The sequence below is a fragment of the Felis catus genome, chromosome C2, assembly GCF_018350175.1.
Source record: "Felis catus isolate Fca126 chromosome C2, F.catus_Fca126_mat1.0, whole genome shotgun sequence".
NCBI classification, from domain to species: domain Eukaryota; kingdom Metazoa; phylum Chordata; class Mammalia; order Carnivora; family Felidae; genus Felis; species Felis catus.
In genome coordinates, this window is record NC_058376.1 from 156,821,205 (window position 1) to 156,834,649 (window position 13,445).

General features: G+C 37.6%; 1 protein-coding gene across 40 annotated transcripts in view; it reads right to left on the bottom strand.

Annotated features, from left to right (window-relative positions):
- Positions 1-13,445, bottom strand: part of CLASP2 (cytoplasmic linker associated protein 2) — a 179,385-nt gene that overhangs the window by 121,790 nt on the left and 44,150 nt on the right. For 33 of the 40 annotated variants that reach the window (XM_023260798.2, XM_045037927.1, XM_045037930.1 and 30 more), the window contains one exon: positions 1,639-1,785. In XM_023260798.2, the coding sequence (XP_023116566.2) occupies positions 1,639-1,785 (147 nt within the window). Of the gene's footprint in view, positions 1-1,638; positions 1,786-2,167; positions 2,372-13,445 lie in introns of those variants that run through there. The other 7 variants (XM_045037964.1, XM_011286300.3, XM_045037962.1 and 4 more) reach the window with 3 other exon arrangements.

The window sequence follows — 13,445 nt, forward strand, 5'->3', positions numbered from 1 at the left end:
GGTAAACTACAATCTCAATTTTCCTCTAAGGAAAATAAAACATGAAAAGCAGAGTTAATCATAAACCAATGAATGGCTTAGATTCACAAAAATGTTAAATATTATCACCATGCATTTCACGTATTAATCCATTTTAAGTTAAATAAGACCTGAAATCACTATTGTATCATATCTCAGAAATCTATAATTCAAAAATCAAGACAAAAAAAATCCCCTTTGCAAGTAATTCAAGGTAGCCACATGTTACAAAAGGAAGAAATCACAGAATTGTCGTATACTTTTTACCAGAGATAAGAATGCATAATAGACAATGTCATGTAATAGGATATGATAACTAACATTTGGATGATAATATATTCCTATAACAAAGAGAAAATAATTAAAACACTAAAGTGTAAATTACCCAAAATACCAAGAGAAATCATTAAGACATTTCTATTTCAAAATATTTACCTATTTATTTATATGCATAAGAGTATATGTAAAGAGGTTATATGTTTATATACAGATATATAAGTGTGTGTATATATCATCGTTCTTGCTAGTTATATGGCACACTAAAGACAGTTAAAATGAAATATTTATGGCATTTTTTCTGCATTGAGAATACCACATGACTTGAAATTAATGTTTAGTTGTATAGAAAGGTCAAGAGAACACAACTTCTAGGACCTGGTCAAAATATACAGCTTATTTTTCCTTTCTCTATACTTTTAATAAAAAAGCTATAGGTAAAAAGGGGAAAAACAAAATTCTGAAGATCAGGATTTTCCTACCAGTTATCAAAAACGAGGCACAATCTGTTCTCTCAAATTATAACACACACACACACACACACACACACACACACACACACACACACGAAAGAAAAAGAGAAAGTAGCTAATGTCCTTTTAGCATTAAATATTTACTTATTCTAATAGGATTCATTCTACCAAAAATACCTGGCAGAAAGTAGCACCTGAAAAGTACTCGTGGCTTTCTTATTAGAATATGAAAAAATACCCATAAAAAAATTTAAAAGATAAACAGTATGACAGAAGCAGTTCTAATACGATCAAAGAATGTACTATGTGTTTGTAACTTCATAAAAGCTGTTTTCTCCCATTTATTATTATCAAATCCAGAAACCATTTTTGAGGCAATTTCACTTGACCACCACCCATTTCCTATTGTGACAAATGATTCAATATCCAGTATCTTCAACCATTTTTTCAACCCTGAAGTATTCAAGACTCACTACTAGATGAACGTATAGAAACGTTACAAAAATCAGTATTTCTTTAACAACGATAGCACCTGAAAATTAATAGCCAAAATCTGAAAAACCTGCTCTCTCCTTAAAAACAAAACCAAAAAACCCCAAATTGAAAAATTCCCTTAAATGTCTCCCTTGAAAAATGGCATCTGAAAAATGAATACACTCAAGATACACTAATTCACAGGAAACAGCAATAGATCCCATTTTAAAACCATTTTGGAAAAGGCAGCACATTCTTCTGTGTGTTGCAAGAGACGCCCCAGACCTGCAACCATGCTGCAGTCATGAATAAACATATTCCTCTGAAGTTCTAAGTATGTGTGTCCACATCAAGGGCATGAGGCATGCACATCAGATTGGAAATGGATTTACATTACCTCCAACCTTAGGGCCACCTGCTGAACCAGGCTTCCTCGCACTGTTGACAGGATTTCCGGATGTTTTAGGTGCAGGAACCTTGAAGGCTGAAGCAGCTGATGATGGCCTATTTCCATCCACCGATTCCTCATCATCAAAGCTTTTATCTGCACAAAGCATTAGAAAAATGTATTTTAAGAGAACTACGCCTTGCTCCATTTCCCACAAGACTCAAAAATCAAATAAAGCTGTAAATAAAATCATTACTTTGTAAGATAGAATACAAAATACAGCTCCTTTGCATAAGCATTTATATACTGGCCAACACTATACGAAATAGCCCAGTATTATTTACAATTTGACTGCAATATTATCATATTTCCTACCTACACACGAAGGCAAATCATAAAACCAGATATATTAACCCTGATAGCGAAAAGCATTTTTCATTTTTCTGCTACTCATGTAAGCATTTTCTGCCAGCTCCTCCCATAGTGTATCTTCCAGCACACCCTGCCTTATTCCTTACACCCAGCTTTTGCAACTTACAATCACAGATCCGTTTGCAAATCAGTCGCCTCATTCCTCTGAAAGCGCTGAATTTCCCTCACCCTAGGATGCTCCCAATGGTTCACATGGCCAAATACAGTAGATCTGGTACTAATCAAAGATTCTATCAAAAATAGACAGAAACAACCACAGAACCACCACTGAGGTTTGTGCCGGCATTTTTCTTTCTCTTCCCTGCCCTAGGTGCTGTAACAGCCAATCAGCTACAAGGTGACATCATCTTATGGCAGCTACTGCCAGATGAAAGGTAAAAATTCTCCATGTATTTAAAAAATCATCTATGCAGCTGCAATCCTTATTCTTTACCTAAATTTCAGAGGCTTTCAATACAAAGGTTTCTAAACCTAAATTTCTTTTCTCCTATTTAATTCATAAGAAAATTTATACAAATACAACATAAGGTTTTATGCAATAGTCATTCTGCTGGGGTGCTTATTATTGCATCAGTAAAACATGGAATATCACAGTGCTCATTTCTGTGCATAATTAACTCTCTGATCTCACAATTCTGCTATTTATTTAGGCCACAGAAACCAAATTGAACAATCTGTTTTCATAAATGATTCTAAAATATTCTACCCAAAGCTCCTTTTAGAATATTTATTAATGACCACACTAGTATCATGTCCTTGTATAATATGAACCGCGCCTCCCCCCCCCCCCCCAGTCACAAGCTGTATGCATTTTACTTGTCTTCGAAGACGGTCTTCTCTAGGACCCTGCACAAACCAACCACGACAAACAAGATGGGCGAGGCAGAACAGCAGATTTACCACAGGCTTCAGATCAATAATGGGTCAGAATCTTTTCCTTTCAACTTGTTCCCCTCACCTATGCAAATACCCAAATCAACTAGAATGAAATCATTACTACAGAGGGATACTTCAACTATTAAATATATTTTAAAGAAAATACACCAGACAAGTGGTAAGACTGTTGAATTTATCTGGAAAAAAGAAAATCAAATAGACAAACCAATATAAAGCCACATTTCATTCCATCAAGTTTTTTTTTTTTTAATAGCATAATCTGTAAGAAAAAACTAAACTGAAAATACTATCTTCAAGTTAAAAGATAGATATATTTTTTTCTTTTTTAGCATAACACTATTAGAGAGCCAGTCTGGAGAAGTTAAAACCTGTGCTCTATACTGACTGCTCTGTAAAAAACACTAATATGATCCCCAAAAAACTTTATTTTACCACCACCATGTAAAAGAAAATGTAGCCAAGAGAGACAGAGGAGACACACAAATCTATAGAAAGACAGGTACTAAAACACTGAGTAGCCAGAAGTTCCCATGGAAACAGTGTTCTGTTCCTACAAACACAAGAATCGAAGAGAGTAAATGTCTCTTACCACTTAAAAAAATTTTAACTCTTAATTTTCTCAAACTATTGGGAAATTAAATTTTAACTTAAAAAAATTTTTTTTAATGTCTTATTTATTCTTGAGAGAGAGAAAGAGAGACAGAGCATGAGCGAGGGAGGGGCAGAGAGAGAGAGACGGACACAGAATCCGAAGCAGGTTCCAGGTTCTGAGCTGTCAGCACAGAGCCCAACGTGGGGCTCGAACTCACGAGCCATGAGATCATGACCTGAGCCGAAGTCAGACGCTCAACCAACTGAGCCACCCAGGCGTCCCTAAATTTTAACTTTTTTTAATCAAAAATAAGGTAGACAAAAGTATATAAATTGTAAGTCCGCAGTTCGGTGAATTTTCACAAAACAGACGTGCAGTGTAACCAGTCTCCAGACCAGGAGATCATTATCAGCATCCTATACACACCCTCACTAACCTCCCCGAAGTCATGATCACCTACCAATGCTAGTCTCGACTCACAGCCGCATTGTCAGCTCTACCCATTCTTGAGCCTTCTCTAGAAGGAATCATACGAGAAGCTAGCTTCTTTTCACTCAATAGACTATTTGGGAGAATTATTTTCATTGCTTATAGTTTTCTAGGGTATAAACACACCACAATTTGGTAATATCCATTCTACTGTTGATGGACTTTTGAGTTGTTATCAGCTTGAGATGATTATGAAATAGCGCTCTTAAGAGGTAAGCAAATAAAGTTAAAGAGGCTTTGGGCTTTTAAGCATTGTTGTGGGAGTAGTATACACATTTATTTTTTACTGAATAAGTCAAAGATGCACATTATAACCTCTAGGACAGTGGTACAGACCGGCAGCTGAGCATCACCTGGCAATTTCTTAAAAATGCAAATTCTCTGGCCCCAACTGAAATCTAATGAATCAGAAACTCTGGAGATGGGGGCCCTCCCAGTGACTATGATGCATGGTCAAGTTTAAGAACCAGGAGTTGGCAAACTTTTTCTATAAAGGGTTACGTGGTAAATATTTTAGGCTTTGTAAACCATACATGAACCTCTCTGTGCGGCTACACAATACTTACGCTATTGTGGTGCCAAAGCAGTGATACATGATATGTAAACACATAGGTGTGGCTGCGTTTCAATAGAATTTTATGTACAACGGGAGGATGGCTGGATGTGGCCTGCAAGTGAATTTGCCGATCCCTGCTAGGGTAACCACTAGAATAAGAGTAAATGTATACGTAGATAAACCAATACAAGAAAAATTTAAGAATCTAAATAATTGAAAAGAAGCAGGAAAGGAGATTAAAAAACGATTAAAACAAGTGGATGAAATAGAAAAAAAGATAAAGTGGCAAAAATGAAACCAAATATATCAGGAACTACCTTAAAAATAAATGAACAATACTGCATTTTTAAAAATAGGTTGCTTGCACAAGATATACTTTACAAAGCCACATAAAAGTTAAAGGTAAAATGACAGACTATGGCAAATACCAATCAACAGAAAGTTGATATAGCTACTCTAATTTCAAACAAGGCAGTTTGAAGAAGCATTACTAGAGGTAGAGACTTTTAGTAAGGATAAAGGGATCAATCCAAAAGGGAAAAAAAAATCAGAACTCTAAATTTTTATGGACCCAGTAACATAGCTTCAAATACATAAAGCAAAAAAGGACGTATCTACAGAGGGGAATTTTTTTTTTTTTTACCACTTCCAAAAATGTTATACCTTTTCTTGACTGTAAGCTAAAAGAATTCATGAAATGAATCCATCATCACAAGTCCCCAAATTAAAAGTGTTTTGTAATTTATATGGAAATTATAAATATTCTACGCTTAAAAATATTTTCTTAACTGTAAATATTCAGACCAAACCAGTTCTATTTCTTCCTAGCACTTATCACCTCCAGAAACAATAGATGCTTTTAAGAGTGAACTAGAAGTTGGACTGGAAGTGGGCAGAAATGTTGTCCTGTTTGTGCCATAACTCCATTACTCCTACTCCATTACTCCTACTTCACCCCTCTGCCCTTTCAGAGCTTATTCTCAACATAATGTCCTGAACCGAACAAAATCATACCACAGCACTGCTCGAAACCCTCTTGAGTCTCCATAAGAAGGTCTATCAGTATCAGTGCTCCAAAACCTGGGAGATCTTAGATAGGACGTGGTTCTCTCCAACGTGATCCTACTCACTGCCCTCCAGCTTCTTCTCCAAACCAGCCCCACCGGTCTCCTTGCCAAGACTCATAGGAAAGCCTCTGCACTGGTTCCCTCTGCCTCGAATGCTCTTCCCTGCAGAGCCACCCTGTCTACTCACCTCCTTCAGATCTTTATTCTTCTATCGCCTTCTCAATGAGCTCTTCTCGGATCCTAAAATTATAAACTTGCCAACATCCTGACACTACCAATCTATCCCTACCTTCCTATTTTATTTCTCTCCTTAGCACTTACCATCTATATATTTTATTATCTGACTCCCCCCACTGAAATGTGTTATGATTAGAATAAGAAGTTGTCCATTTTGTCCACTGCTATAACTCCAAATGTGGAACAATGCTTAGAATGACCCTTCTCATAGTAGGAAGACCTTCAGTCTCCAGGTTATTGAAACACAATTCCGAAGGCAAACAACTATAAACACTGAATAGATACTTGAGAAAAAAATCTTCTTAACAACTAAGTATCTGACAAAATCATAAGAAATAAAGGACAAAACCAGTACATATGAATTTCTATTTTGAAGCCTTGGGGGCAAAGGAAATAGAATTTGAAAAGCCACATAAAAAAGATACAGATTCTAATAGGAGAGACTTCCCATCAAAAGCTGGTTTACCAAATGACTATACTCTCAAGGTTAAAGTGAATGATAAGTAAGCCCTTATCTTCTGATAGTCTTTTATTCTGTTCCAATGACTCTCAAAGGAGAGCAATAGAGAAGTAAATCAAAGGGAGTACTTCATTAAGGTGAATCGCTTAGACCGTCAAGACTCTCCAGCCCTCAAACTTAGTTGGCTCACATTGGGAGTACTCCTACTCCCAAGCAACAGCCAAGGCAAATGCAAAATTTTCCTGGAATAAAGTCTCTGGCCTCACATTATGTGCACAAATAATTTTCGAAAGGTCACTTGGCATGGCAGGAAACAAGACACCATGAGCAAGAATAAGCAGAAATAGACAATAGGAACAGATCCACTAAAAATCCTAAAATTATCAAGCACAGACCATAAAATGCCTATACTTGAAAGCTTTATTAGAAAAGCTTGAAAATAATTTCAGAGATCTTTTAGGAAGTTTAAAAAGTGACAGATTTTTAAAAGCAACCAAACAGAACTTCTAGAAATAAAAATACAATAACTGAAATTTAAACTCAGTGGGCAGGCATGACAGATTAGACACAGCTCAACGGAACTAGAAGATAAATCAAAAAGAAAAAATCACCTGGGCTACATATAGTAGGTGCTTTGCTATTTACTGAATAAATAAAAAAGGATCAACTACAGAAAGCATGATTACTTTGACACCTTTGCTCTCATTCCAAAAAGACATTGGTACAGTTTAGTGCCGAACATCATCAAGAGGAAGAATTTAAAAGTACTAGAAGATAAAAACTAATAAAGTAGCAGGTTGCAGTGGGTATGTGTAGGATTGAAATGGAAAATGAGAGAAAAAGAGTAGTGGTAAGAGCAGAAGAAAAAGATAGGGATAATAGATGGGGGGGAAGAAGAGATGATAATAGAATGAAGAAGGGGAGGGAAGGGAGGAGATGGAAGGGTGGGGGAGAGGACAGGTAGGCAGAAATAAAAAGCAGCCCAAGCAGAATAAGGCTCTACCTTCTGTTGCCTTCATCTAACACCAGGGTGCTGTTCTCAGCAAGCACGGAGAGATTACAGGCCCACAATCCCTTAACTGCAATGCCTGAAAGCCAGGAAGTTCTAAAAGTCCAGCTTCAGCGTGGTTTTTTTTTTTAATTCCGGTATAGTTAACATACAGCGTTATATCAGTTTCAGGAGTACAGCATAGTGACCCAACCCTCCTATACGTTACTCAGTGCTTACCACGGCAAGTGCACTTTTAACACCCTGTACCTATTTCATCCTCCTCCTCCCCTCTGGTAACCGTCAGTTTGTTCTCCATACTTAAGAGTCTATTTCTCGGTCTGTCTCTGTTTTTCCTTTGTTCCTGTTTCTTCAATTCCTCACAGCACTGAAATCACATGGCATTTGTCTTTCTCTGACTTATGTCACTTAGCACTATACTCTCCAGATCCATCCATGCTGTTGCAAATGGCAAGAGTTCATTCTTTCTTATGGCTGAGTAATATCTCGTTATGTGTGCGTGTTGATACACACACACACACCCACATCTTCTTTATCCATTTATCTGTCATTGGACACTTGGCTGCTTCCATAATCTGGCTATTATAAATAACGCTGCTATAAACATAAGGGTGCGTGTATCTTTTTGAATTAGTGTTTTCATCTTCTTTGGGTAAATACCCAGCAGTGGAATTACTGGATCTATTTTTCATTTTTTCGAGGAACCAAAAATACTGTTTTCCACAGTGGCTGCACCAGCTTGCATTCCAATCAACAGTGCAAGATGGCTTCTTTTTCTCCACTTCCTTGCCAATACCTGTTGTTTCTTGTGTTTTTGATTTTAACCATTTTGACAGGTATGAGGAGATATTTCATTGTGGTTTTGATTTCCATTTTCCTGATGAGGAAGTTGAGCATCTTTTCATGTATCTGTTGGCCATTTGGTTATTTTCTTTGGAGAAATGTCTGCTCACATCTTCTGCCCATTTTTAATTAAATTATTTGTGTTTTTTTGGTGATGAGTTGTATTAGTTCTTTACATACTTCAGATACTAATCCTTTATCGGATATGTCTTTTGCAAATATATTCTCCCATTCTGTAGGTTGCCTTTAAGCTTTAGCGGTTTCCTTAGCTCCGCAGAAACCTCATTTTGGTGTAGTCCCAATAGTTTATTTTTGCTTTTGTTTTCCTCGCCTTAGGAAACATACTGAGAAAAAAGCTGCTATGGCCAATGTCAGAGAAATTACTGCCTGTGCTTTTCTAGGATTTTTATGGTTTCAGGTCTCACATTTAGGTCCTTATTCCATTGGAGTTGATTTTTGTGCATGGTATATGAAAGTGGTCCAGTTTCATTCTTTTGCATGTAGCTGTCTAGTTTATCCCAACATCATTTGTTGGGGAGATGGTCTTTTTCCCACTGCATTTACTTGCCTCCTTCGTCAAAAATTAATGGACTGTATAATCATGGACTTCTGGTTTTGTTTTTTGTTTTTTGTTTTTTTGAGAGAGAGACGGAGACTGAGACAGAGAGCACGAGTGCAGGGGAGGGGCAGATGGAGAGGGAAAGAATCTTAAGCATGTTCCATGCCCAGTGCAGAGCCCAATGGAGGGCTCAATTCTCATGACTGTGAGTGAGATCATGACCTGAGCCGAAATCAAGAGTCGGCGGGCTCTCTATTCTGTTCCACTCATTCATGTGTCTATTTCTGTACCAGTACCACAGTTTATATATCACTACAGCTTTGTAGTAGATCTTAAAATCCGAGACTCAAGTTCTGGTCTTCTTTTCCAAGACTGCTTTAGCTATTAAGGGTTTTTTGTGGTTCCATACCAATTTTAGGATGGTTTGTTCACCTTCTGTGAAAAATGCAATTGGTATTTTGATAGGGATTGCATTAAGTGTGTACATGGCTTTGGGTAGTATACATGTTTTAGTATCTGTTCTCCCAATCCACGAGCATGGACTATCTTTCCATTTGTGCCATCTTCACTTTCTTTCATCACTGTTCTATAGTTTTCACTGTACAGGCCTTTTGTCTTAGTTTATTCCTAGATACTTTATTATTTCTGGTGCAACTGTAAATGGGATTGTTTTCTTAATTTCTTTTCTTGCTGCTTCATTTTTAGTGTATGGAAATGCAACGGATTTCTGTACATTGATTTTGTATCCTGTGACCTTACTGAATTCACTTATCAGTTTTAGCAGTGTTATGGAGTCTTTCAGGTTTTCTATAGCTAATATGATGTCATCTGCAAACAGTGAAGTTGACTTTTTCCTTACCAGTCTGCATGCCTCTTACCTCTTTTTCTTGGACTGCCAGTACTATGTTGACTAAAAGTGGTGAGAGTGGACATCCTTGTCTTGTTCCAGAGTTTTGGGGGAAAGCTCTGTTTTTCACCACTGAAGACGATGTTAGGGGTGAGTTTTTCATATATGCCCTTTATTATATTGAGGTATGTTCCTTCTAAACCTACTTTGTCGAGAGTTTTATGAGAAATGGATGTTGCACTTTGTCAAATGCTTTTTCTGTGCCTACTGAAATGATCATATGGTTTTTGACCTCTTTCTTGTTGATGTGATGTACACGTTGACTGATTTGTGAATACTGAACTACTCTTACATCCCAGGGATAAATCCCACTTGATCATGTGAATGATTTTTAATTTACTGCTGAATCTGATTTGCTAACATTTTGTTGAGGATTTTTGCATCTATGTTAATCAGAGATGTTGGCCTGTAGTTCTCTTTTTTTGTAGGTCCTTATCTGGCTGGGTTTTAGTATCAGGGTAATGCTGGCCTCTTAGAACAGATTTGGAAGCTTTCCTTCCTCTTCTATTTTTTTGGAATAGTTGGAAAAGAATAGGTTATTAACTCTTCTTTAAATTGTTTTTTCTTTTTAAATTCATTTGGTAGCAAAATCTAAGCTGATTTGAACTCAGTTTAGGGCACAACATGTGAACTGACATGAAGCTATTTTTTTGTCTTTATTTTACTCATTGTGAATTTGCATATACTTAACTGCAAAAATATTAATATGCTTGACTACGAGGTACAGCCCAGGACACAGCTGGAGTTTTTGTATGATACAATGGTTTATGATCGTTGCTTTTCTAAAATCTGACATATGCAGAATTCCAAAACATAGCTGGTCCCCAACGTTTCAGATAAGAAATTGTAAATTTATATTACCATTATCAGATTCCTTCCTTTTTTTTCTTTTTCCCTTCTAAGGAAAGCCATGTATTCAAATGGCTATTCAAACTTTCCACTTCACTTTTATGGGTGCATGTATTCCAACACCTGAAATTTCTGCCTCTGAATTCATTTAAAGGATGAAAAACTGCTCCATCCTTGCATGACAAACAGAAGATCAAGCCAAAATTGTATACCGTATCTCCTTTAAAAAAATTCACTTTGTGTGGCTTTTCTTCAGTAAACCAACCAGTTCAGAAAAAACCCACAATGCCACCATTTTCATGCACAAATACAGTGTTTCATATTAGTTTCTTATACCAAAGTTCCTCTTTTCTCTTGAAGCTATATCCTTCCTTATTCTAATTAAAACAATGAGCAGGAAGACTTTGGATTCCTGAATAGTCTTACCCTCTTACCTATCTAATAATGACCATGGTCATATTGAACAGCTAAATTAGTAACTGAGATTAGGAAACAATAATCACTATAAGATGGTACTACAGGTTTCTCAAACTCAAACATGTTTAATCATTTGCATTCCCCATTGTGCTTTTTTAAAATTTATTGTTTACATTTATTTATTTTTGAGAAACAGAGTGAGACAAAGCATGAGTGGGGGAGGGGCAGAAGGAGAGGGAGACACAGAATCCGAAGCAGGCTCCAGGCTGAGGTGTCAGCACAGAGCCCGACGTGGGGCTCGAACCCACAAGCTGGGAGACCATGACCTGAGCTGAAGTCGGTCGCTCAACGGACCAAGCCACCCAGGTGCCCCCCCCAATTGTGCTTTTACAATAGAATACTTTCCTTGGCTTTCCTCTGACCTCACAGGTCCCGCTAGCTCAGTCTCTTCCTCCTTTATCCAATCACTAAATGTTGAGTATCTTCCTTCTCTCCAGCTTACACACTTTCTAAATGCCTTCATCCATTCTCAATAGTTTAAAACACCTTCTATATGCTGACAACCCTGAGCTATTTGTCTCTAGCCTATACCATCTCTGAATACCAGACTTAGATATTCAGCTGCCCTACTAAACATCTCCCCCATGGATATCTCAAAGGCATCTCTAACTTGACATATACACCTTAACACCAACACCATCTCCAAACCTGTTGTCCTGAAGTCTACTTCTATCCCAGTAAATGAAATCACCATCTACTTAGCTGCTCAAGCTCACAATATAGGAGCCCCATTCCGAGTTCTCTGCCTTCTTTTATCAACAGCTCTTGTACATAACTCCAAGTTATATCTCAAATTCACCTATTTCTCTTTATTTCTGCTGCCCCTCCTAATCTAAGACCAGACCGGTATCATCTCTGCCTATACTGCTGCAACAACTTCTTAACTGGTTTGCCTGATTCCATTCTTAACTTTCCAAACCCCAAAGTAAACAATAAGATCATCTAAAAATGTAATTTGGACCGGTGGCTGCTGAAACTGTTAAGTGAAAGGCTGGTGGGGAACTTTTTAAGAATAGATCAGGCTGATAACACCTAAACCCACTGTTGTATATTAGTATCACACACACAAAAAGACAATCGGGCACTGCATAGCTTCTGACAAAATACACAATACCATCTATAAAAATATGTGTCCAGTGGCACCTGGGTGGCTCAGTCAGTTAAGCATCTGACTTCGGCTCAGGTTATGATCTCACCCGTGGTTCATGAGCTTGAGCCCTGCATCGGGTGAGCTCCAGCCCTGCATCGGGTAAGCCCAACCCAAATTGGATGAACCACGCTCTCACGCTCGCTCGCTCGCTCTCTCCCCCCACCCTTTCCCTCTCTGCCCTTCATGGGATTCTCTCTCTCTCTCTCTCTGCCACTCACCCGTGTCCCCGCCCCCCCAAGATGTGTCAACCCCCCACAAAAAAACAAACAAAAAAATTAGACCTGATTCTGATCAAACCATTAGCAGAATTTTCAATTTTTAGGAAATAAAGGGGCTATAAAAACCTTAAAAAACCGTAACATAAAACCAACATGGCAATGTAATCATCAAAACCTGGCAGGTGGGAAAACTTTACTTGATAGATGTTTTCTTGTTCAACAAAAAAGTGGCAAGAGAAGAAAAAGTGAGACAACTGCTGTAGATGAATAGAGCCTTAAGTGATATATCAACCAATTACAATGGTGAACCTTGTTTGAATCCATATTCAAACTGTAAAAAGATATTTAGGAAGCAACTGAGTAAAATCTGAACACTGAATATTTGACACTAAGGGTTAACTTTTTAGATGTGAAAATTGGTTGTCAATGAAATATTTCCCGGTAACAAACAAAACCTGTCTTTTCTAAAGTACTCTAATTGTCTTTTAAAAAGACACGTTACTGTGTGTGTGTGTGTGTGTGTGTGTGCGCGCGCGCGCGTGTATGCATGTGTGTCCACACACATACCCCAGGCCAGCATGAGAGGTAAGGCTAGGGGATGATAGGAGGGATACAGATGAATAAAGATTGGTTATGTATTGATAATTTCTTGAAGCAGGATAGTAGGCGGCAATGGAGGTTTGGCACAACGTTCTCTATTTTTAGGCATGTTTGAAATACTTCCTTAAAAGAACTATGGTAATTTGAATCACTTTGCTCTCTTGTTTAAAAGCCTGTGATGGAACCCTAATAAAATTATAAGCACCATCATAACACCACAGAAAATGAGGCAGGGCAAAGTATGTGAAATCAGCACCCGAAAGAGAGCAACAAATTCTTATAAAATGCAAATTAAAAGATAGAAAGTTTTTGAAGAATAAAACCACAGTAAAGCTGCAACTCATAATTCTCAGAAGCAGAATGAAACAGCAATGAGAACTCATCTAACCCACCTTGTAGAATGACAGGAGTGACAATCTCTAAGCCAGCAAATACAGGAATGATTTGCAAGGAACCACTGAAAATCTATGAAAT